General features: G+C 39.5%; 1 protein-coding gene across 1 annotated transcript; it reads left to right on the forward strand.

Annotated features, from left to right (window-relative positions):
• The first annotated feature begins 356 nt into the window (after positions 1-356).
• Positions 357-26,414, forward strand: crebrf (creb3 regulatory factor). The gene is made up of 11 exons (XM_026329396.1): positions 357-406; positions 1,296-1,513; positions 8,855-9,093; positions 9,710-9,835; positions 11,109-11,284; positions 13,331-14,490; positions 14,614-14,811; positions 15,183-15,372; positions 15,570-15,643; positions 15,982-16,101; positions 16,351-26,414. The coding sequence occupies exons 3-11, from the start codon at positions 9,085-9,087 to the stop codon at positions 16,467-16,469; spliced, it is 2,172 nt and encodes a 723-aa protein (XP_026185181.1). The 5' UTR covers positions 357-406; positions 1,296-1,513; positions 8,855-9,084; the 3' UTR covers positions 16,470-26,414.
• Positions 26,415-26,739: the final 325 nt, after the last annotated feature.

The following is a 26,739-nucleotide window of genomic DNA, read 5'->3' on the forward strand; positions in this document are numbered from 1 at the left end:
CTGAAAGAGCAATGATGTTTTGTGGACTTTCCTGTTCTCTGTATCCTTTCATTCTTAAAAAGCTTCAGCCCAGATCACAACTATTTTTCAAATAATTCTTTGTGTTTCATTAAACTTTTTATTTGTAATCAGTCTTACCATGTTGTTGATAATTGTCATCATGGAGTCATAGTTTCTCTTTCCAGTGAAATGGGGGCAGGCACTGCCTGCAACAGCTGTTTGTGTAGCTTCCCTGGAGAATTTCTCAGACTCAGCTAAAGGGAGCCTGCTATGAGAATCACACAGTTGATTTTCACTTTTCTTTTAGCAGTTTTTCGCTGGTGGAACTGGTGTTGTGGAAACATGTGCTCAGGGAATGTAACCTTTGGTATCGCCTTGTGTTTGCTGTTCTGCATTGGTTGCTAAGGTAGGGGAAAACCTCCATGTTCTCGGTCATCTAATTAATTAAACTAGTTCATTCAGGGTTACTGGGGCTGAGTCAGCATTAGGTTACATTTTGGTTAAAACTGCATTCATTTGGTGGAAATCATATTTATCTTCGGATTAGATTAATCATTTTGGTTTTTGTTGGTCGGGGGTGGAACAAGAAAATTAACAATAAGAAATGTGTGTATTTGATATCAGCTTTGACACATACTGCATTATAGTATGGACTATAATTTGAACAAAATTATTATGATACCCTCTCATTGCCCTTCAGACTTTTCTGTTATTATTCATTGTTATGTCTGTCATTAAGGGCAGGAAGCCAATGATTTTTAACTTATGTGCTTGAGTCTTTTGCCTGGGTGCATGCTGGTAGGCTCCTTTAAACACCTACCTCTTTCGTCTAAATTCTGACCTCAATTTCTACTCTGTAGATTACTCTTTATTTAAAGAACAATATAACTTTCTCTGGGATTAATTAATCACTTCTCAAACTAGATAGCGTCAATGAGAATTAACTGGATTATTTTAGTCTGATATCATCTTGTTATTTTGTAAATCCAGTGGTAGAAAGTAACTACATACATTTACTAGTATTGTAGATACAATTTGAAGTATCTGTACTTTACTTAAGTATTTTAATTTGTGCCACTTCATACTTGGATGATATTTTAGTGACAAATCTTTTACTTTTTAGTGCACTACATTTATCTGATAACTTTAGTTGCTTTTCAAAATCAGATGAATAAAAAAAAACAATCCTCCTAGTAGTTAACATTAGCTCCACCTTTACCACAATAATGCATCAATAATTAATGCTATAACTGTGCATTAAATGTCAGTGTTTTGAGTCTGGTGAAATGTTGCAGGACTGTTTTCAACACAGCCTCGGGCTCTGCTCCGATTGGCCCAGCTGCGCACCACGTGGTCTGCAATCACGCGCTTTCCAGGAACCCGTCAGGAAGAAGAAAAACAAAACAAACCCGAGAGAGCTGTAGCAACGCGTGGACTCCATTGAAAAGGGGGCCTTATTACCTTCAACACGGGATCTTACACGAAGCGAGACCTATGCATGGGCGTCCTTACAGTGAGTAGGACCGTTTTTGGCTCGTTTTGGTTTAACTTTGTAGAGTTGTAATCGGTGTTGTCGCCGTCGCGGAGGATTAGCTTCGAAGCTAACGGCAGGTCGGTTGTTGTATATGAGGCTTCAGCTGGGATGAGGAAGGGGGCGGATGGAGGCCATACTGACTGTGAGCCTGTGAAAAGGAAGCCAGACTCTTCAGTTACACATCAAAAACACACGTTTGTGCCAAGTGAATGCATGATAATGTGTTGAATTGCAGTTTTGACCGAGCTCTTTCAGGAAGAGAAATGTGGTCAGCTCAATGCAGATACATTTCGGACACTGTCAAACACCAAACTGCAAGAAACCAGTGAAAACGACGTTTATTTGCTTCTGTCTTCATAACATTTAGCCTTTAGAAACGTGGTAACGTGTCAGCGTCAGGGTCAGGATGGTTAAAAACTGCACAAACATAAAAAAAATCGGGTTGTAACGTTACTACGCTTTAAAAAAACACGTAAGATTGTTCTCACAACTATTTACCATGCTTCCGATATGTCTAGCAGAGCATTAATAAATTATTATATTGTTAGGAAGAGCCTCATTGGGCCTGTGACATGTTCCACACCGACTTTTTGCAGGCAGCCCGAGCTGTCGGTCGGTACACGCCCCCCAATACTAAACACATCCACTGCTTCTAGAAAAAGGCTCGACACAGTCAGAAATTTCCATGTGATCTGAGGTAAATGCCGTACAAGAATCAGCTCTTCTGTTTCCAGCCAGGAGATCTCCTGATTAAGGATTGTTTTGTGATGATAGATTAGTTTGGGGGGTTTTACCTAAACAACTCGCTGTATAGTTTATCAGTCGACTTGATCAGATCAACGTTGAAATTGGTGTTTGATCTAAAATATAGATATACAAATCCTAAAAATGATTGACGTATGACCTTGTGATGCATTCACATTTCACAAGATTTTGGTAGATTCGACTTTAAATGTGTTTTAAATATAGCTATCTAGGCCACGGGCATGTAGGCCTCCAACTTGTTTATCTTCTGCCTCAACCTAGATTGAAACGAGGTGTTTATTATGAAGCAGTTCCCGTGATTGACAGTTACGGTAGCCATTCAGACACGTCTGGAGGCGGGCTGTCTTTTTCGCTCGACCAATAGGAAGGAGAGATTACGTGGGTGTTGGCACTGAGGGTTAGATTGGGGTTTTGTTTTGCTTTACTGGGGAGCTGTGCTGAGTGCAGAGACTGGGGAGATACTGGTGACATTTCTGGCTTTGTTGGCGTTTATAGTAGGTCACTTGTAATCTCTACCTGTCTGTCAGGTGTTTGTGATTGTTGTGATGTCGATGTTTGTACTCTCATGCTGAGCTTCTTCAAAACAAGTGAGTCCATCACATACAGAGGCAGGATGCTATTTTCTCTAGGTTTTTATTAATATTCTGTTAAAATACGTTTATATCTTAGATTTCTACTCCTCTTTTATACTGTTATGTGTAGTGCAATTACAAATGACATTCAAATGCAATTATTATTATTAATAATATCAGAATTAATTTGCAACCATGGCATTGCATGCTGACAGCAGATGGTGCCAGATGTTTTTCTGCCTTGTGGGAACTGAAGAAACTGGTGACTGAGTGATAACGAGGAGCAATAATGAGTCTCATTGAAATGATCTGATAAAGAACTGTGGTTCTTTTCACACATTTCTCATTTACATGAAAAATGCAGGCCAAACTTTGCCCAAACCTTTTTTTCCCCCCATGCACAAGGTTTTCCTGCTATTTTGATAGTGAACTTAATTAATCTCTGGATATGGATCTTTATAGTTTAGGTTTGACTGTTGTATTTGCTGGATGAGCATCAGCACCTTTACATGTTGTTTTGCTCTGAACAAATGTTGAAAGATTAGTCATTATACCTGCAACAATTACTACAATAATCATTACTCCAGGGTTAGGGTTAGGGTAACAGAATTAATGAATTGACTGATTGATCAAACGAGTAATTTTTAAAGTACCAATGTTTGATGGTTCTTCAGTGTTAGAATGTGATGTCTTTCTTGGACTTACGTTATAATAAGCTGATTATTTTTGGGTTTAGACTGGTAGTCAGACAAAATAAGACATTTAATGATGTTACCTTGTGCTCCGGTACATTGTGATGGACAAGTTTCATATTTTTTAAATATCAACAGATTAATAAAGATAACCAGAAGAATAATTAATAATAATAACCAAGTATTTGTCCTCATCAGAGTCCTCTTATTTTTGTATTGTTCTCAGATGAATCAGAATGATTAACCCATTTCACAGCTGATATTTTGAATTGGTATATTGCCGTATCGACATAAGACTTTTATCGAACATGCTTTAAAATGTGCAGTTTCTTTCTAAAATCTGCAGTTTCTTTTTTACTCACAAGGCACAGTTTCCTGCCATACCAGCTGCTGCCCTGACAGTTCTGAGTCATTTGGGGTTCAGTGTCTTGTCCAGAATTGTGTCTCGTTATTAGTAGATGACCCAATTTACCTCCTGAGCCACAGATCTCACTTTAACTTCACAAATGATTGTGTAATGTGTTATATAATCCATAAACAATGGCATTAGTTCTACCTGTGTGCAACAAATGTCTGTCCATTGTGTTCATGTGCGCTCCCACTACAGTGCCCCCACTCAAAGTGTGGCACCCCCTTAATGTTGGTGTAAAGTTGTGTGACAAAGCCGCAGTGACGCTATAAACTGAAGAAGTGATGCCTGTCCACTGTGACATATTTGACATGTTTCATAAGCTAAATGTAGGGATATTTTCTCTAAGTCATAAATAAAAAAATAATGTTCAAAAAGCAAACCTCAAAGTAACATATTTTGTGATTATAGTTACCTTGCCATAATCAATTTTGACATTTTTCTTTGTGAAATGATGGAAGATGACAAGGCTGTGATTTGCGATGTCAGTAACTTCAAATTGCCATCTGCCTCTTTATACCACCTAACAGCTTTATAAAAATGGCCCATAATGATTTATTCAAAGTTCCAGCTTTTAAGGACACTTTGCAGTCAGTGAGCATCCATATTCTGTGTGCCTGTTGTCACACTATACATACAAACTGAAAACCTGGGGATTAATGTGCTTTCATCATGTTTGCAGAGATTCTTCTTTTTAGTAAACAGTCTGGCATCTCCTGCTTGTTATCTCTGTAGGGATCAGGGACTGACTGTTATCAGTAGGTAACTCATTCCAAATAAGACACTGCTGATTGGCCTACTTGGATCACATCCAATGTTGTGAGGCAGTGAATGTGAGCTGTTTGCATGATAGTGGAGCTGCGAGTTGAGCACAGTCACAGCTAAACGCCTCCTTTTGTGCAGACCTGAACAAACAGGGAGAGGACCAAAGTAGTAGTAGTAGTTGGTTGATGAATATATAAATATGTATTGCTATTTCCTCTCAGATCTGATTGTGTATAAAGATTCGAAGATAAAGATGAATTATATTTTCACACATTAATCTTTGCATTACAGCTTTAGTGTTTCCAGAGGGACTTTATCAGCGTGGTGCTGTTGTGTGAGCATTCAACACTGGACCTACTGAGCATTTACACATTAATATCCAAAAGAAACACCTGCATGTGACTTGTTTGCATCCCTGCTTTGCTTTACTGACCTCAGCTACACCATGGTCACCATCATCCAGTCTTTCAGACTCATCTGAAAATTCGAATATAATTTGGCTACCAAGGTTAGCAGAGGTGTACAGGACTAAGTTGCACCAATTTTACTTTGCAGCTTTTTGAAGTTGATACTCCTTATGATGAGGCTGTTAATGGAACCACTTTGATGAGTTTTTGCATTGCTTGCACAAACAGAAGTTTGCTAAAGACAAGTTTTTGGATTAGTTTCAGTATATGAATGTGTTTAAAATTAAAATTTTTGTTTAACTCAGTCCTGATGATGAGTGTCATATTTCTATTGCTTTTGCCAAAGACGTTTGCTAATTCATAGACTTTGCATTAGGAGAAGCAGGTCTGCCATCTGACTGCGGTGTAGGAGATGCGGTGGTCGTGTAGTAGAAACATGTAGTAGAAACACTAAGCTAATCATTACTTTTACCTAATTCATTGTTTTTTTGTGGCAGTTTGGTGCAGCAAATCCATATTTAAGCTATGTGTCAGCTATAACCAGTAAAGTTTGAGCGTGTTTACTTGATAAATGATAATCAACCATTTTTGAAACATATGATGATCATACTTGCATTCAGTTTTTTAATTTATAACTCAACTAATACAGGCCCCGCAAAACACACCTGCGGTGGCCGCAGCTGATGTTCACTTCTAATGCACAGAAACACAGATGTGCTGTGCAAATCCGTTTTGAGCAGTGTGTAAACTTGACATTGAGACAGGAAACTGTACACTTGTAGAGAGATGGTGTGGTCCCCACATCTCACAATTAGTTGCCAGTGGATGTTTTGAAGACACATTTTATAAATTGTTTAAGAAGACATTTGATATATCCAGTATGTGAGCTGTAGCAGCTGAGAGTTTTGTATCCACACTGACATGACAGCATAATCAAAAGTTAATTAAATTACTGAGAGTGAAGGGGGAGTTTTATTACCTGGGCTGGACAGGCAAAAGCTCAGACTCACCTAAAGTCTCTTGTGACCTTCTGAGTTGTAAACATGATACTGCAAAAATTCTGTTCTCTCCCTTTCTTTAGTGAGCCTTGCTCTGCATATGTTTTGTTTGTTTTTATAATGTTGAAAGGGAAAAAGAACACCTTTAAAATCTTAAAATGTGGCTTGGAGAAAATTGAAAATGTTGAATGAACCTTGACCTTGTCCAGTTTAGACGTTTTGTGATCTTAAATGAAGGTGGATTGGTGAATTAAGTCTGACTAAACCCTGAGAAAGAAATTCAACCTGAGTCTTCTTGGGTCTGTCAGGCTCAGTCATAAATATCTGGCTCTACATCACTGCCTGTGTCAGCTACTGAGCAGTGAGGTGGTTTATATTAAACTCTGCTACTGGAAAATACTCACTGCAGCTTTAAGGGGAGAGGTGAGAAGCGTTGTGACTTGTTTTTGTCATGAAAACAGGCTTTCTCCTCTGTGGGAGCAGGGAGCCTGAATTAATGCTGTGATAATGCTAATGTTTTGTTCAGGCCATATGTTTCCTCACTCTGCTTCTGCTGCAGCTGCTCAGGAAGGAAGTACACATTCAGATATGATAATATTTGCAATTTGTATTTCAGAGACTGAGCTTCCAAATATAATGTCGGTCTCAGAGTCTGTGTGTACGTGCATATTAAGACTTGTGCTTGCATGTGCTTTGATGTGTGTCAAGGTGTTGCTTTTACAAATGCTGCTGTACTAGTATAATGCAGTCCTCTTCCTGTCTCTAGGCAAAGTACCTACGTTCATATATACAGGGGGCCGAAGCTCAGGGTTGAGAAGTTCATAGTGAGTCATTGTGAGTGTGAGGAAGTTGTGTTGTGCACTGGCCTCAGAGGATTGGGACTGGTGTGCAATTGTGTGTCAGCTGTTCACTGTTATGGGTCATGCCTCCATGCAGTGTTGTCTATTTGCTATGCAAAAGCAGCGAAGGGACCAAAGATCAGTGTGTTGCAGTGGTGCAGGCAAGTGAGAAAACCACAAACAAGTAGAGAATGAAATGAAGCACAAGGACAAAAGTGACAATAAACATAAAGTTTGGTTTGATGTAACTTTCAAATGATGCTCCTGAGCATTTGTGGGGAGGCAGTTAGTTTCAGAGAAGTTGGTGTTTTTTGAACATATGTATGCAGCTGCCGCAGAGATAGCAGGTGGCTGCCCTATGCATTGGGCTCTTTGCTAATGGAGTTTGTAGTGTGGGATGTTATTAGCGATCAGACAAAAGCACATATGACGATGGTATTGTGCAGGCAAATATTATCAGACACTGACCTGTGCAATGTTTTCTTAATTCATTATACAGTTTAATTGATTAGCTGATTATTTGGTTAGTGCAAATGGTATGATTGTTGATTGTTAATCCTTTTTCAAGCTGGAATGTCAAAAACATCACTATACCTATAACTGTGAATAGTGTTTCACATAGATTCATCTGTTTTATTACATTGCAAATTAAATAGCTTTGGTTTTTGGACTGTTGCTTTGGCAAAACGAGACATTTGAAGAGGTCATCTTGGATTCTGGCAAACATGGGTTGGACATTTTATGACATTTTATAGACAATTATTGGACACAGTTAATCACATTAATTGATGAAGATAATCCTTAGTTGCCTTAGTTTCCTTCTTTATATTGGCTTCATGAGGTCAATCTGTGAAATTAAACCAGTCTTATGTCTGCCTCTGATTAACATTGTTGGAATAATTACTAAAGCAGCAGTTGCAGCACATCCATGGTGGGAATCCTTTGTAATGATGACTCAGTTTTTCCAGTGCTTTTGTGATTGCTGACAGTTTCTGATCCAATTCTTTTAAAATTAGTGTTATGCTTGATCACAGCTAATTTATATAAGAGAGCTAGAGAACGATGTTTAACCTCTTTATGATGATGATGATGATCTATCCCAGTTTGAACTGAGGTAAAACTCTGTTACCTGAAAACATCAACGCTGAAAGATGGTGGGCTAATTCAGAAATGTTTGCTTCATGATACAGGATCCAGAACATTAGAAAATATTATATAATAACTCTGTGGAACTGAAGTGACTGGTGCCAACACTATTTCCTGTCTCACCAGCTTTTCTTCATAGTGTAGGTGTAAATTTCACCTAGACAGTTTTGCTGTGACACACCTTTAGACCTGCTTCATAGTTGAAAATAGGTTATTACATTATTGCAGCTTTATAAAAGGCAGGATGGATGTTTTCAATATCTGCAAACATAAAGGAAGCAAACTGGTTTTATAACCACAGCTTTCTTTCATTTACTCTCAGATCTTCTATCAATAACTCTCACAGTGAATTTCAGTGTGGAAAAACAACTTTCAGTATAAATTATTTTGTAAATGATGTTGGAATAAATAATTGATATACTCATATATTCAGCTGAAATCTGTAGATGTTGGTTTCTCCATGTGGAAATTTGTTTATATAATAAAAAAAAAACAAATAGTATGAAGCAGCTTAAAAACATCTGAAAGAATCTGCAAGAAAAAGAAAATGACCGAGAAATATTATTGGCTGCAAATGTTCAGAGGCAAAGAGAGCTTAACAGATGCATGTACATACATACCATACATTTTACCTTGTGGTAAAAATACACCGGCTTTAAGTGCTGGGTTATTCTCTTGGCTTCCGTTTTGATTCTTAATTCTTCTTCTCTTTCTCTTTTTACCACAGACCTGAAGCATACATAGCACCACACCAGAGCACAACAGACCAGGTTGAACCCAATTACTGACCCCTTCCCTCCCCCCTCCCCCGCCAGCCAGCAGGCTGCATCCATCAACATTCTACGATCGTCACCCTCAGCAGGATTTTATTGTGCTGATACAGACAACCTCACACCACTGGGACTGGATAGGAGACCCAGAGGTTCCCCCCGCTGGAGCTCTAAGCTGTGCTTGGCAATGCCTCAGGTAAGAGAGAAACTATACCATCACTGGACACGAGTAGACAGGTTTCTTCCCACACACAGCTGGACAATGTGGAAACCCTATTCGATTAGTTCCAGCTGTTTAATACTTATGGAATCCGATGAAATATCTAAAACTGCATGAAAAAACCCGATAGATACATTTGTGACTTTTAATTTTAGGCCCTACACCCACAGGAGTTACACTAAGTATCTTTATTCATAAACCAAAATTACATTTGACTGACTATGTCAATTCAGAAAGACTTCAGATTAATTATAAACCAACCAAAATTTGCAAATCCAGTGGACAGTGGTGAGACAGTGAAGGACAACATCAGGAATGCACAGTTCAGTACTGTTGAAAGAGGCGAGTGACTGACCATGATTCAGTGTGACATTTGTAGACGCTGAGACCAACAACATCATCTACAGAGGAGACTGACAGCTTTATTTTTTTTGTAAAACATCCCATTCAGTACTGTATGTAACACCACTTGGAGTGGCAGTACACAACGACCTTTCAACTTTGTATAATCACTCATGAGGTTTAAAATGATCAACATTACACTGTCTGATACAGTTTGCTCACGTCAGTGTTTTCTTCTGTTCTTTTAAAGCCCAGTGTCAGTGGGATGGAGCCTCCCTTTGGGGACGCCTTTCAGAACTACTCATTTGCTGACCAGGTCCTGACCAGCACTGAGCTGCTTGCCACCAGCTCTGACCCAGATTTCATGTACGAACTGGTAAGTGACCACAGACACAGAAATGATAAGAGATGAGACAGATAAGTATTTAACTTATCTGGTATTATCTGCAATAATACCAGACAATAGAACACAACAAGTTAAATCGACAGTTTTAAATATTGCGAAGGGAGTAGTACATGCAGAAACAGCCACAGAAAGAAGTTAGATGAAGAGCTGCAGGTTAGTTCTTATTTAAAGTTTCAGCACCACTCTATTGCTTCAAGGTAAACAACTTGTCTGACCAGCACAGGCTATGAAGTGGAAAAACACTTGCACCAAGTCACCCCGCCCATATCGAAAATAAAAATAAAACACTATCACACATTAAGACTAACTAATGTTATTAGTGACACATGCTTTTCTGGTTTGATATGAGACAGCAACAGACGTTCTTTACAGCAAACTGCATGTGAAATGAAAGCTTTACATGCAGCATAAGAGTGGAAGTAAATGGAAAGTCTATTTTTAGTTTTTTCACTCATATCAATATTTCCAACCATGTGCTTGATCTGAATAATTAAGATTCAACTTAGCCTTTTCAGTAGTTTACTAGTAGTAGTACTAATAGTGAGAATTGTATATATTTAAATTCCATTGTAAAACTTTAATTAAACATTTACACTGTGGAGTATAGGTTGGAGATGCTTGTGTCTAATTGTTTAGCAGCCGTGTGACATTTGTCAGGCTCGCAGGCAGATGATGTCAGGCAACTATAAACAGACAGCTCACCTGTCAGCTGCAGGTGTCCAACTCATTTTACTGCTGCTGCAGAATAAACAATAGTGATTCACTGCCTTGCCTTCAATTTCTTGCATCACAGTAACACATTAATGTGATGTAACATGACTCTGGATGTGCAGATGTGGGTAAACTTGTTAGTTTCTGTAAACCTTGTAAAATAAAACGATTAAAGATATAGAGGGATCTAGAGGGACTCTGGAAGAAAGGTCAACAAAGGCTGTATTTTCTGTGGAGGTTAAATACTTTTTTTTTTACTTTTAGTGGTTTCTTTTTCTAGCATACCCTTGGATATAAAAACATTTGATACTAAAGAAAAATTCTACACAATAAAACAAGCATCTTTTCTCTATTATTTCTAGAAGTTTATTTACAGTGGACAATTAAGTTAGTCATGCTGAATCTGAGTGTTTGTACACTTTAGCTTATTTTCTATATACTAGAACTTTAATGACAGAAACTAAGTAGAATTGAAACAGCGTCTAACAAGCCGCATGTTGTAATCATCTACATCTTTTCCTCCTCTCTGCAGGACAGAGACATGACCCATCGACAGAGCCCCTGTGGGGACAGCGTGGTGGGTGTCATGGACGGAGGAAAGGAGGTGGAGGGCTGTGTGGATCAGCTCATGGGTCTGGGCGAGTGTGAGACGGTCTATGGCAGCTCAGCATTCGAACAGTGGGACTCCTACTGGGAAGACCTTACCAGGTACTGCATTATTTATTTATGTGCTGTAGATTATTTTTAGATCAAGTTCGAAACAGCAGCAAATAAATAAGACATAGAAACATAGTGTTGAATTTAATGAAACTGAAACTGATGTGCAGCATGATATTAAATAGTAAGGAGGGTTAAGAGGTCGTGTTTATTGTTTGGCCCTGAGAAAGAAACACCTAGAAAAATCACAGGAGCTGCTTAAAATGTACTGCATGCAGCAATTAGCCAGTTGTTTAGCTTGCTCTGTTTTTGTACTAATTTTTCTGAGACATTGAAATAATTTATTTGGCAAAATCCAATACTTTTATTGCCATCCAATCACATGAAAAGACCAAAGCCAACAACTAACTGATCCTAAGTGCTGTCTGTGTATCCAAAGTCTAATGTAGCTTGTTTCTCTATGCCACAGAGCTCCATAGTTGTAACACAAATGAAAATATGTCTGTGAGCTGCACTGTTGCACTTGGTGATATGTTTCTTCACTATGGTGGACATGGATATTATTTCTAGCTATTGTCTTATACATCATCCTGCTGCTGTAGACACTAGACACTGTGTAGTCATTCAGACCAGTTAGGTCTGTTTTCAGTAGGATTAGCTTGGGGCCAAGAAATGGACTAGCATGTCATCAGCTTTGGTCTTTTTGTTATAAGGAGAGCATAGAATAACTGCAGCCTTATCAATTAGAATCACATGGATCACAGGTTCGGTGCATCTGCTTTCTTTTTCAAATGGGATTATAACTGTTAAATCTTTTTTACACGAGAAAAATGCATACATTCTCACAAGCTGAATTCACTGTAAATAAAGAGAGTTCTGCCAAGAGCTCCCTGCATCATGTGGGCTCAGGGCTCTGATTTTTACTGCAAGCAAATTAGAAATGAGTCTGTGAATGTTATGGGAACATGGAACAGGTGTTTGAAGGTTTTTATAGCAGTAGTGTTTTCCATCGCTGACTGGTAATTGTCAGGGCAGGTCATCTTGGTCTGACACACAGACAAGAGTGGATGATTTGACGCAGGTAGTGGTTTTGCTTGGGGGCAGGGAGCGGTTTAAGAGGCCAGTAAACAAGCAGCCTGCCGCAGTCTCGTGGGATCTCTGGTGGTGCTCTGTCTGTCCTCCAGCCATCCTGATGCTCTGCTGCCAAAATAGTTTGTGTACTCTCTTCTCTGATGTTGAGCGTCAGCTAAAGTCTCAAGGCTATTAAAATTGAGATGGAATAGTGCTGGCTTTTGTGTGGTTAGGGAAGTCAGTCATATTTAAGCTTAAGCCCCATGCTACTGTTTGGTAGCTCTCATGTATTATGGAGCATGTTTCTAGATCAGTAGAAGTGGTACCTTGTCTCCTTATTAATAGTTTTTTTTTTTTTTTTTGTCTGAGCAGCTTAGTGCCATAAAGAGATTAAAACAGATGGTGTCTGTGTGGGTGTCAGAAATATAAGTACCTGCTGTAGTGCTCAGCCCCTAGGCTCTGTTTGCCTTTGGGATCTATTTGTATTCACATGTTTAAAAAGTCTGAAGTGACTAGAATACAAACAATAACAGGTAATATCAAATGCAAACAGGTGCAAATTTGCACAGAAGCATGATTTAAACTGGAAATATTTAAAGCTGAAAAGAAAGACATCATGAAGACACAAAGACAAGTGGAAGAGGTGGAGGGTTTAGCAGAATTTAACAGAAACATCTGATTTAGTTGTCACACATGCATGCCCACTTTACACACACCGAGACAGTGTGTGTTAAAAATTAGGATGACAAATGTATGACAGTGATGTTTAACACAGACCACAAATAAATTAAACATAAAATAATAAATTACAGAAATTCACATGTAACTTTAATTATCATGTCTCTTTATTGATTAATCACCAACCTTTAATACCCTATCATGTAAAAAAACTTTTTTGTAATATTTAGTATGTTTTTCCTATAAATTATGGTTTAACCTAAATTCAGAAGAAAGTTATATTGTAAAGATTATAAACAATGAAAAGACAGTGAAAGCTGCTCTGTTGACATTTCTCTGTGCATACAGATACACACGGCTGGCTAGCTGTGACATCTGGGGCACCAAAGAGGTGGATTTTCTCGGACTGGATGACTTCTCTAGTCCCTACCAAGATGAGGAAGTGATCAGTCGAACCCCAACACTTGCTCAGCTCAATAGCGAGGATTCGCAGCCTGTGTGTGAGGCACTCTACCCTCCTGTTGATCTTACCCTGCCTGCTCCTCAGCCTCAGCCTCAGCTCCAGCCCCCACAGCTTCCCTGTCACAGTAAGAGACCCCAGGTCCCAGGCCAAGGATCGGGATCTGGCTCTGCGCGACCCTCACCAAGCGCAACGTCCTCTTCCCGTCCTTCCCGCAGCCTTCTCCCAGATTTCCCTGAAGTCTCCCAGAAAGCCACCAGACCTGTCCCCTCCAGCACTGAGACTATGGCCAAGACCCAGAACCATCTCAGTCTCACGCAGGACCACGGCCAAACTCAAAGCAAGCCACAGGGGCGAGGAACCAAGATGATGTCTCCAACTTCCCATGGCTTTGACTTTGTGCGCAAGGCTAAAGTCCGTGTGAGTACTGTGCATAAAGCTCAGCCTGACATGCCCTCCCAGGCAGATTTTGAGAGGTCAGATCCCCCTCTACCACTCACCCAGCCCCGAGACGTGAAGGCCTCCACTTCAGCCAGCGTCACGTTGGTGGGACTTCCTGCAGCTGGTGCCTCTGGAAACCTGACAAGCTTTGAGAGGAGAGTAGAGGGGACAGGGAGGAGAGAAATGCCTGCAGGCTGGTCTGCCACTGTGCCTCAGCTAGTAGAGGCGAACCAGACACTAGAGGGCAACAACTCTGAGCTGGTGAGCAGCGGCAACATTGTGGATGGGGCTGGCAGCGATGGCGTTCTGGTTGTTGAGGGCACGGAGAAGAGCAAGGAGGAGGAACACAACTACTCTCTGTTCCTCACCCGCAGCAGACTTGCTGGCAGAGCTCACTCTCAGCTAGAGGAGGATGAGGAGGATGAGGACGAGGAAGAAGCAGAGGAGGAAGAAGGTAATGGACTGGAGCTTGATGACGAAGACCATGATGAGGGTTTCGGCAGCGAGCACGAGCTGTCTGAGAACGAGGAGGAGGAGGAGGAAGAGGAGGATGAAGACTATGAAGCAGATAAGGACGACGACATGAGTGACGCCTTCTCTGAACCAGGTAGTAACTTAATCTTTGTGCTCCTAGCTTAACGTATGTTATTACCTTTCTTTTTGCCTGTATTTCCATTTTACTCAGATTTTTTTTCCCTTCTTGCTTCTTTGTTGCTCTTACCTCCACCAGGCTGTGACATGGAGCTGATGGAGGACATTAAAGGCCTGACCGCAGGAGTCTCCAGCCGGAAGAGAGGAAAGCGCCGCTACTTCTGGGAGTACAGTGAGCAGCTCACCCCCTCTAAACAGGAGCGTATGCTTAAGCCGTCTGAGTGGGACAGACACACGCTACCAAGCAACCTGTACCAGAAGAACGGGCCTCTCCATGGTACACATACATACATTCATACACTGAGTATGCTATTAAGTGCACCTGTATGAAATGAATGAAATCTGAGGCCTGCAATAACATTTATCTTTAGAAATTGCTGAGAGTTTTGACTCATAGATAAGCATGCAAATGTTTCATGATTTATTTTTCAGATCGCAGATCAGATTATCATTTATTTATCATACTGTAACGAATATTCACTTGAAACTATTTCAAAAAATTGCAATGACAACTGCAGTGACCTCATTTTGTTACGAGTGGAAGTCATAGAGCTGATCTCTACTCTTCCTTATTGAGCCATGTATGAAGAGAGAAATTGTCCCCACAAACTTGTGTGCATTCAATTTTTTTTGTCACTTGTCATGAAGGAAAGTACATGCTGAAGAAATCACGCCGCACAGATGTGGAAGACCTGACTCCAAATCCGCGCAAGCTGCTGCAGATCGGCACGGAGCTCCGCAAACTGAACAAGGTGATCAGCGACTTGACACCAGTCAGTGAGCTACCGCTGACTGCACGACCTCGGTCCCGTAAGGAGAAGAACAAACTGGCATCCAGGTAAAATATGAGCATTACACATACACACAAGAATTACCCTGGCATTACCTACAGTCACAGGTGACCTTCATAGGATATGAATAAAGAAATTGCACTCGTGACTAGTTTTAATCATGACTGTAATTTACAGAGGTTGTGTCTTAATGTGAGAGCAATATGTCATGTTCTTAGTGCCTGTGATCTGCTGTGTTTTGTAGAGCTTGTCGTTTAAAAAAGAAGGCCCAGTATGAAGCAAACAAGGTGAAGCTGTGGGGACTCAGCACTGAGTATGGTGCGTTGCAAATGCCAGTTTTTGTATCAAGTTCATCAACCTCAGAATTTATTTTTTCATGCCTTATTTGTTGCTGCTTCCTTCTAAATTTGATTTCTGTATCATCCAAATGTGTTAATAATTATAATTATATTTTACTTACCTGTATATAAAGCTGTGCCACACTTAAAATGTACTCTCTGATTATTGAAAAATAATTACTGAAAATAAGGAAATAAGGGCTTATAGTTTTATCACTAACAGATCTTTTCTTACATTCCCTGACATGAACAGGAATCAATAGTCAATATCAGTCAAACAGTAGTTTATGATTCTGAGTGTAACATGTCTTCCTGTAGACCGGCTGCTGTTTGTGATCAATGCCATTAAGGAGGAGATTGTGGCGCGGGTCGAGGACTCTTCTCCGCGTTCAACTAACATGACTGACACTCTGGAGCGGCTCATCCAGGAGACACTTGGTGAGAATAAAACAAGAGCACTGCAGAGTAAACATTGAGACTGAGATTGAAATTAACACTGTAAAGGATGATTAAAAATGTACTTGAAATTGCATCAAAGTACTACTATCAATGTTTTAACTAAGTTTTTCTTAACTAATTCCTGGAGAATAAATAGCAGATACACGTAATACAATATATCCACTCCTTAATGAGTGTAAATATTTCAGCCATTTCTGAATGTATGTTTATGTGTCTCTATGTGTGCAGTGGCATCACCTGTTGCTGGGCAGACTTCAGACTTTGTCAACAAGATCTTGGAGAACACAGGGCGTGGTGATCCCACCGGTGGACTGGTCGGCCTGCGAGTCCCCACCTCCAAAATCTAGACAAACCACAGTCCACTGAGAGGAGTGGACGACACATAACCACCGTGCTGTCCCATTGTAACTATGCTCCCCTCTGCATGCCCCTCCAACCCAGAGTACATACACATCATTAGTCGCACAGACAGACATACCACTCCCTGTGTGTATGTACATGTGCTTGTTTTAGCCATGCAGCTGTGTGGCATACACCCTAGCTTTCTGTCTCTGCACGCTGCGTGCAGAGTCAGTGCATCACTGTCTCCCAACCCATTGTGAGTGACTGTTGGGAAATACACCTCCAAAAGCAAGTGATGATTAGGTGTATAGCTTGATAGCACGTCCTAAATCCACTGGTGATTATTAGATGTGTTTAACATAGCATTGTGTAGGGTCGGTTCTGTTGGGGGTCTGCTTCCAGGGCTGAGACAGTCATGAGTGCAACCACTGGAATACTTCATCACAATTTGAGGTTGTAATGACAGATGAAGAGTCGGACACCATCAAAGGTTGAAAACGTTCCAGTTATCATTTCATAGAAGAGGTGCACCTCACATGGCAACAAACGAACTCTGGGATGTTAAATTGACCCAAACATGAAAAGCACTTTGATGAAAACTGCTTTGCTTGCCAAGACAGCTGCAGAGAAAAGAAGCAGCGTGCTCCAAGGCGTTACGGGGTGGCAGGAAATATTTTGTACTGAAGGCCTAAATATGTTCATGCCATCCCCTCTTTGCCAATCAGCTCTGCAATCGTTCAAATATAGATGTTAACTTTTCACAAATTAGTGCTCAAAGCAAAAAAAGCTGTAGAAGATGAAAGGTAAACCTTAAAAATTAAGTGACAGAAATCCTGCTGTGTTGAAGCTTGCAGCAGGCGGAGGAAGAGTAGTGGCTAATTTTCTTGATGTTAAACAAGAGTTGACCATGTGGAGAGGAAGCGCACATAGTTTGGTGCTTTTTGGCCTTGGCCTTGTGCTGGTTATAACTGGACTGTGTGAAATGGGCATTTTGCCAGTATGAGAGCAGACTGTGAAGAGGATGATGTTGGTGATGAAGATGAGATAAACAGTGCTCCATCTCCTCTAAGAAACTGTACATAAAAGTGTCTCCCAGTGAGTAATGGCACAGGCTCCCCTTTTTGTACAGTAGAGATGATCAGGCTAACAGTTTGGTGTGCTCATACTAGTGATCAGAGTTCAATTCATTGTGCCTTGTTTATGTATGTGTGTGTTTCTGTAAGTCTGAGTGAGTGTGTGAGGGACTGAAAGAGGAGAGGTGATTGGTCAGGGCTCCCTGTGGTCCAGCCAAAGAGAGGACCACATTATACTGAGGGAGAGATTTAGTGAATGAGGATGGAGACACCTGTGGGGTTTGTTGTGTATTTCAGTTGTTTAAAGATATTCTGAATGTAAATAAAGCAAATGGAAGCTCTTGTTGCGTGATGCCACAGAGTCGGTGTATATAGGAGGGCTCTGCAATAGATTACTTATGGTTTTTGGTACTCTGTCTTTAGGGATCGGGGAGGGTTAACTGATGTTTTTGTTTAGAGTTACAAAAAATATTTGCACACTATATTTTGATTGTTTTTTGTACCAAAGACACATGCAACGAAATGGCGACCAGCCAGTTAAAGTAAGGTTTTGCACAGCTTACCTGACGCCGTATTGAATGTAAGAAATGTGGGAGGGTCAGGGAACTTCATAGAACTGTGAAATTAGCTTGGGTCCAATTCTGTACAAAAAAGGAACAGTCATTCATTTTTTTTTTTTTTTATCTAAAAAAAAAAAAAAAAAACCCTACCTTTGGACTTTTCCAGTACATTTGTTGCTTAGGAAGCACTTCATTCCTGAACTGATTCCTCCCTTCACATGCTAATTGTGTTAATGGCGCTATTTTGGACAAAAACCAGGAGCGCTGGTAGATAAGCTATGTTATATTTTTGCTTGTTTGTCAAAAATGTCACCAACAGTAACCAAAATGTTACTTTCCTGTGTCACTTGTTTGATTTCTGTATGTAGACGGGGTCTAGTTCATCAACAAAATATTAACTGAATTGTGTTTTAAAGTACTGTATATAGAAACATTAATTATGTATCTATCTCTGGTGAGATGCCACTTTCCATGACGATTGATTTGTAAGCATGACACATTTTTAAAGGTTATCCTTGCATTGAAAAAAATTAGAGGAAAAACACAAAAACCAAAAAAAGTTCTTGTTATATTTTTGTATTTTAGCTGCCTGCTAGCTTTCCTGTTGGTTTGAAGGTGTTTGTTGGTCACATTCTCCAAGTGGACTGACATAGGAAAAGAGGAGAGCAGTTAATCAGAGTTTAATATATAAAGTGACACCTGACCTCCCGGGTCTCCTTTGCCGACTGAGTGAAATACAGAGAATCAGGGTGGGATATATTTAAAACATAATGCAGAAAAGCCATGATCTAGTCTGAATGATATTTAAAGATAATAAGTGTTTCTTGAGTGAAGAAAGGGATGTGTCTAGAGAAAAAACTCAGAGAATGGCAGAAACAGTGTGGACATGTGAGGGTGGATGTAGAACCAGCTGCAGCATTGTCCCAGACGCTGTAAGAAAGCCAAAGCCATTTGAGTCTGTCCAAGACTGATCTGGATTCAGCACTGTGCATTGTATTTTACAGTTTTACACATCCCTCTTTAACCATTCGTTTTGAATGTCCTGGGCTTGGCATTGCTAACTCAGAGGTTGCATCGCTGAATATTATCTGCCTGGTCTTGCCTTTGGTCCTCAGCTCACATTCTTCCTGACTGCTCACAGTTCGCAAACAATATGTTTGTTCACCAAAACATACAGAGACACAAAGTTTGGGCTACAAATTGGCAGCATGTCCACCATTTAAAAATGCATGATGCTTATATTCTTTCCTCCTCAGAGGAAACACTGCCATTACCAGGAATTTCAAAATTGAGCCAGAATTCACTCAGCAGGCAAATATAACATCAGAATAAGAGTTTGATGAGGCTGAATTCAGGCTGGTTTGAAGAAAGTGCTCCTTCACTGAATAATGATGGTGTTGCAGAGCTGTGGTCTTTCTATATCACGTGATTGAATAACAGCTAGTGCTACATATATATTTTTACTGTTTTCTGTTGTCTATAAAGGGAGAAATGGTGCTTTTTCTGAAACTAAGATAATTAGTATCCATGATTCTTATTTGACTTCTAAGTCTAGTTGTAGCCTAAAGACTTGCTCTCCCCTACCGTCCATAGCTATTTTCTTAGTAGTGATTCATTTTTGTAAATAGACTATAAGTTAATATGTATCTTGTAGTTGTTAGATATATGTATAGAATACTCTATCTTATATGTTTGAAAACAAAAGCACTTTGTCCAAAAAAGAAAAAAAAAACAAAAAAAACAAACAAAAAGAAAAGCATTTTTTCTTCCATTTGCTGCTAAAAGGCCTGGTGCGAATGCTGCAAGTGTACTTGATAACTACTTGCTAGGATAGGTCTATTACCTGACTGGTCTATAAACTAGCAAGGAACAGGTGTGTGACCCGACAAAGGTTAGATCTAAATGTTTGTGGTGATATGAGGTATTGTATGAGAGAATTTCATTGCTTGGCTTTGAGAAGCTCAGTGTCTTGATGGGATAGGTCTATTACTTGGTCAGGGATTGTGTGGACAGAGTTTGTGGTCTTAAAAAAAAAAAAAAAAAAAAAAAAAAAAAAAAAAAAAGAGGGTTTTGATTCCAGGGCCCCTACATTGATCCTGATGCTGACCCCCTTGGCGTCATGATTCATTTGCCTTCAGTAGAGGTTTCCTATGGAAAAACTGATTCTGCTTTGGCTTCCTCTTCAGGGTGATGTACAGTGTAGACACATTTCTCCAGAGAGCTATATTGTTATCATTTGTAAACTGATTTCTACTTGTGACTTAATGAGGAGGGGTTTAGACTGGGGCGGCCAGGAAGAGCTGGTTTGAAAGACGTTGTTCCTGGCCGCCTTGGGGGAAGTTACTATATCACTGTACTGTATGGCAAGCCAATTACAAATGGAGACTCAATCCGGACACTTATTGCCTTCTTAAATAACTTTCCACATATACAGAAACACAAACAATAGCATGGCAGACAAGTCAATTGCCTGGTGATGTACCTGAGGTTTATGACATTGTCTGCCTGTATATGGTCCTCAACAACAATAATAACAAAACTATTCAGCCTGATTGGCTCAACACAACCTTGTCTGAAGTAGCAGACGTGGTGAAATATATCTGAAAAATGATTTGAAAAAATTTCTATTTCTGCTTAGTTGTGTCCTTTGGGCCACTGTTTGATGCATTTTTCAGCTATAATTTTGCCCAGGTCTGTTAGGGGGTTATCAGTGGTTAAAGGGCCGCTGGTTGACGGCTGGCTGGCAAGAGAAGTGCATGTGTTTTGTTGTCGATCACAAGGCTGGTTCAAGAGAGAGTCCTCACAGGTTTTTACATTTAACATGATAGGCGCAAGCTGTGCAACTTTACATTCAAACCAGGAGACTCTGTGGCATTTTAACCGTCAAGGAAATGAGTGAAACTCCACGCCAGTAAAACTATTCCTTATTCTTTCTTTTTTCTGAAGATTCTGATAAATCCTATACAGTCAACTATTAAGCTAATAAGATGTGTAACTTTGTGCTACTCTTGTCCAATAAAAGCTAAGTGGATCCATAAAGCTCTTCTTCAGCAAATCAGGGTAATATCGTTCTACTATCTGACTTATGTGATAACATATAAAATCAAAAGAAAATATATTTATGTATTCCAATTGTCGCCATTCTTTACGCTGTACAAAATATTGTGTGCGTGTGTGTTAGCAATTATCAATGTCAATCAATATGGTGCAATGTTCTCTACACAAACTGAAAAAAGGCCAATAGACTTGTCACAAGAACTCAAACAGTTTCTCTGCTTTCTCCAAACAAGTATTCAAACAACATTTTCCTCTCACTAAGGATTTGACCGATTTCTAACCGGGGTTTGTCACATGGTGCTGATTACTTATTACGCTTGCATCTGTATTCAGAACCACCCACAAATAGCATTGTCCATGTGATTAGTGCTCCCAATATCAATCATTGTCATTGGTTAATACCAATGAATGATTTCATTGTTGGACCAATGAGAGGAAGATTCACTGATTCTTACTCTAAACAACACACTGGTGATTTCTGTATTATTGATGTGTATGGTCCTGTTAGGAATACCATTTTTTTCTTTTGTAAAAGCCAGACTCCTTGATTTGATACTGCTGTGAAAAAAATACGGAGGCTTTTTTCCAATGTGAGATGTAGACAATGTTTTAAACTGCAAGATATCTGCAAATATTGTGTTTTTTGTTTGTTAGCAGGTGAAATCTTCCTTATAATTTGCTATATCTTCAACTTGTATATATCTCCAGAGGAAACATTTGGTAACGCTTTGCTTTACAGTCAGATTTCCAAATAATTTCCAAGATGTTTTCTTGACAGAACTCTCCCATTTGGTACTAAGGAAAATACAGACAGTGTTAAACTGATGCACTTTCAGTTAATTAAAGCTTTTTAGTGAGTGCACAGTGAGTCAGTTAAACATGCCAACAACACGTTTGTCTACAGGCAGGAATATAGCCTTCAGTAACAAATATGTAAATGACTAAGTTTCTGATTATTATTTTATGTTTCATGGTCTAAACTATAGGTTTTTGCATCAGTCTCACCACTCAGAATTGTCTGCAGCACGAGGTGCCCATGAGGTGTTGATAGAGAGCAAACTGAGTGAATACTGTGTTTACATTCATCTGGTGGCATAAGACATGACTTCTCTGGAAGCTAATGTTTATATAAGCTGATATATGTCAGTGTTCTGTAATGGAGTAGTTTTTTCAAGAATATTCCTGATTTCCTTAGTTTACCAAAAGATATACAGTATGTTTTTGAAAATTCTGCATATATAAAGCAAGCATTACCAAAGATTTTTGATTTGTTAAACTGTGTTTGTAAACAAAAAGGTAGAAATGACTTCACCTCCTGCTCGCTGTGATATCAGATCTCAGAGTCTGGCTTAGCGTGTCCTTTGAGGCATTTCAAATAGTTGCTGTCTTGTTCGAACCCTTGCTTGTAAAAACACCTCATGTCCTATGAGGCTGTGTGCTTACTGCTCTCCATACTTCTCCCTGTGTAAGCTACATACATACAGAAATGTACTTTTGTGAAAAACAAATGCTGTGGGAGTGATGTTTTTGCATGCAGTCCCCACATAGCACCTTATCAAACCTATGAGAACACAAATCTGCACCTTCTGTCAGTCTGGAGGGGGTTTCCCTGCAGAAACAAGGGGCTGGGTTTCCCAAAACCTAAACTTGAAGTACAACAATGAAATGAAAACCTCATTTTAACCCCAAATCATTTCATTTTGTATATTAATCAGCCTTTTATGAGCAGATAAGAGCTGTTTATCATGTCTGGATAGAAAATTTAGCTTTGGCTCCATGTCCCTCTCAAAGTAGAATAGAATAGATCTTTATTGTCACTGTTTTGAACAGCGAAACAATGACAATAAAGCTCTATTCTCCTCAAGTATTACTGAAAAAGAGCATAAATGACAACTTGTAAATGAATTTGATTTTGTTTTGGGAAATCTGGTTCTGTTTTTAACTCTTTCTCTGCCCACTATGCCACATTATTGTGTTTTCTGTATTGGCTGCTGCTGCTATCACCGCTGGTGTCTGTGTAGAGAAGAGCAAACTTCCACTGTGTCTGCGGCAGAGGGAGACTTGGGCCGGCTTTTTACCTAGTCAATTACAATGCATTCTTCTTCTATGGTTTCAACAAGGAGCACTGTGTTGCTGCCTCTTGAGACCTTTTTGAGAAAGAAAAAACAAACAAAACAACAAAAAAAAAAAACAACAGAACTTTCCGTTTCTTATCTTTGCTATTATGAAGTGCCAGACCCTCCTTGAAGTCAGTGTTGACACTGAGTCGCAGGTTGCGAATGAAGCGACAAACTGAGCATGGAGGTAAACTGTGGTGCTAATCTGTCAGTGGCTGGGTGCTAACATGGCTTTGTTAAAAAGCTGTATTAGCCATATTATTCCTTCTGTTGATGACTCCGGTCAGTCTTGTGTTTTCTGACTGCTGCACTGCTGTATGCTGACATAGCGAGGTATAACTCTGCTGCTGTTGCTGCTTTGCTGATGAATGTAGACTAGTCTTCCTCAGCAGGATCATGAAGACAGATGTGAGTGTCTGGTGGAGTTTTTCCTGTTGTTTGACTTCCTGTTAGACTTTGCATGGAAGCTCACAGGTGGAGACTTATTGTCAGGATCCAGAAAGATCATGAATGTTGTATCTTTACATGGCCGCTGTCCTGCTTGTATGTTTAAACCTTTTTTAATATTATGGTTTGATATTTATGCTCTGACAAATGTTGCACGTTTGATTTTTTTTTTTTTTAATTATGTTTTATTGCCTTTTCCCTTGATCCCAGTTTTGATGCCATTTCATGCTATTTATTTGTCAAGTCTTGTAAACTAATGTGTACGAAGACAATTTGTTGAAACTAGACTTTATAGCTTTTCCACTGAAGCAGGCTTTGCCACGTGTCAGAGACTTCACATCCAATTCACAGACATGAATCAAAGTCACAGTGAAACCAAACATGACTATGTCTACTACTACGTTATCTGCAACTATTTGACAGTAACTGCTTAAAAAGTGTAAAATGTACTTATAGAGTCTATATTATCTTATTGTGTACCATTAATATGATTTTAGTGCAATCCTGCTTTTGCACTCTACATGTAAGTATTTTAAAAGACAATCATTAATTAGACAGTCTAATTAGTGACTAGAGAATCAATAAATAAATAGATCAGATTGAAAAACAATGACGTGACAAACGTTATTAAGAGCTATTACAGGTCAATCCAAAAATGAACCTAGTAGACCGTTTTAGAGCTGCAGTGATTAATCGATCAATGGCTATTTCTGATAGAAGAGCAATTGTTTTAATCATTTTTTATACAAGCATGACAAAACATTTGCTTTTGTTTTGTAGAATATGAAGTGATGATCAGACAAACAGTGATCTGAAAAGTTCAGCTTGGGCTCTCGAAAATTAAAACAAGCATTTTTCACTTTGTTTGTGAAGGATACTATTATTTAAATGCCTTACCTTTCTACTCAGGCTAACGTGAAAAGTCTTTCAAATCAGCTGGGTAAGTGCAGAGTCAGTTTAATCTGCTAAAAGCACATAGACCACCAATTTTCATCATATTTGTTCATAAATGAAAGTTATATGAAAGGAACCTGAATCACTTTAAAGATGATATAATCACATAAAAATACTTCAGACTGTGGCCTGTTAAGTTCCTGTTAAGTTCTTGCCTTCCTTTTATCCAGTGTTACTTCATACTCTGTCTGCCTTGTAGTAGAAAGATGAATCTGTAGTTTCATTGTGACTTTGAGTCATTGTGAAGCCCATGAAGTGTTCTGTCACTGGAGGTTTGACAGGGTCAGATGGGGCAGTAGAGCTCTGAACCAGGCTCATACCGAGTCAGAACCTCACCTTGACTCAACTCTTCTTTTGACACGACTTTGGGCTGAGGTCCAGCTGCTCCACGGCCTCTGAGCTCAGGTTAGGAGTGCACTCGACTGCTCTCTCTAACTTTGGTGGGGAAATTTGAAAATTTGATCAGTTTTCTGGGAAAACTTCACCACTGCGCCAGAGACGTTTCACCCCTTCTGGGTGCTTTGTTCTTTATTTTTGTGCGTGCGTGTGTTTTGTTTTTTTTGTTTTGTTTTGTTTTTTTTTCAGAAGGGCTTTGGTTCGCAGTTGTTTCATCAGGGAGCTCCTGAGGTTAGCCAGGGGTCACTAAAGGCTGGTGGGCAGAGACCCCTCACCCTCCCCTGCAATGAATTATGGGGAGGAATTTCATTTCCTCTTCTGCAGACTGATCTTATTAAAGCAAATGACAACAACCCACCCTAAAAAATAAAAACAAAATCCCTCTTTCTATATTTACACACTTCCGACTCATCATCCAACACTGTAGTGATTTACATCTCCTTCCAGATTTGCCAAAAAGTAAAATGGACATTTTTAAAAAAGAAAATTATCCTAAAGCATCTGTTCTGTTTCTTTTGTCTTTTTTTTTTCACTTTTGATAACGACAGACAGTAAGAAGATTTTATAGGAAATCCATACAAGTCCATACATGCAGAGGATGTGGAAGGTATCGGTCATCCTGAGCTCCACAGCTATATGCCATTGTTATGATGCTTCTGGTCTTGTATGGTAACTTATTTGACTTGATCAACAGCATGGGATCTTTCTGTAGTTAGTCCTGTGTGTGTTCCTTTCCCCCCGGTCTCAGTAGGAAGGCTGTACTTCATTGCTAAGTGCTCTACAATAGATCTCTTGGTGATTATAATTTCATAAAGAAGCAAAACCTGCAGAAAGTATATCCTGCTGAAACTAACTTGATCCTCTCTTTAGCAATGACGTCTATATTTGTAGTTCACATATATGCCTGTTCAAATACAATATCTTGACAGTTGTTATATTTATGTTGTGTAATAAATGTCGTGCTGGGTTTATACTATTGTTTTAACTAACTTTTTCTTTTTGTTTTACATTGTATTTTTTTCTTTGAGGCACAATGGGTGGCTTTATGCACAGGCATGGAGATGTGTAGAATATGTTTTTGGTTTGTACAACTCATTTTGTTCCAGAGCTTCTGACAGTTTTTGTCTCTGGCTGCTTGACATCCTGCAGACACCTGCCCTGAGTCTCTTTTGTGTTATTGTGCCTCTCTCTTTCTTTTTCTTTCATTCTTATTTTTGTTTAAGTCATTCTTTTTCTTGTATCAGCCCGGAGTTGGTACAACACAGCTCTGCTTGTAACCACAATAGTCTGATTATGTTTATTGATTTTAATATCAAAATAATAAAACCATTAGCACCCCACTCTGACTCTTGTTTAACTGTGTGAGATTCAGGTCTCTTAAGTCATTTTATTTAAATTTCATAAAACAGTAAAACACGACCTTCTTGCCCCACAGCAAGAAGGTCGTGGGTTTGCATCCCGGCCTTTCTGTGAGGAGTTTGCATGTTCTCCCTGTGCTTGTGTGGGTTTTCTCCAGGTACTCTGGTTTCCTCCCACAGTCCAAAAACATGTATGTCAGGTTGATTGGTGACTCTAAATTGCCCATAGGAGTGAGTGTGAGTGTGTGAGGTTGTTTGTCTCTATGTGGCCCTGTGATGGACTGGTGACCTGTCCAGGGTGGACCCCATCCTT

Source organism: Mastacembelus armatus, chromosome 14 (assembly GCF_900324485.2).
Source record: "Mastacembelus armatus chromosome 14, fMasArm1.2, whole genome shotgun sequence".
Lineage (NCBI taxonomy): Eukaryota > Metazoa > Chordata > Actinopteri > Synbranchiformes > Mastacembelidae > Mastacembelus > Mastacembelus armatus.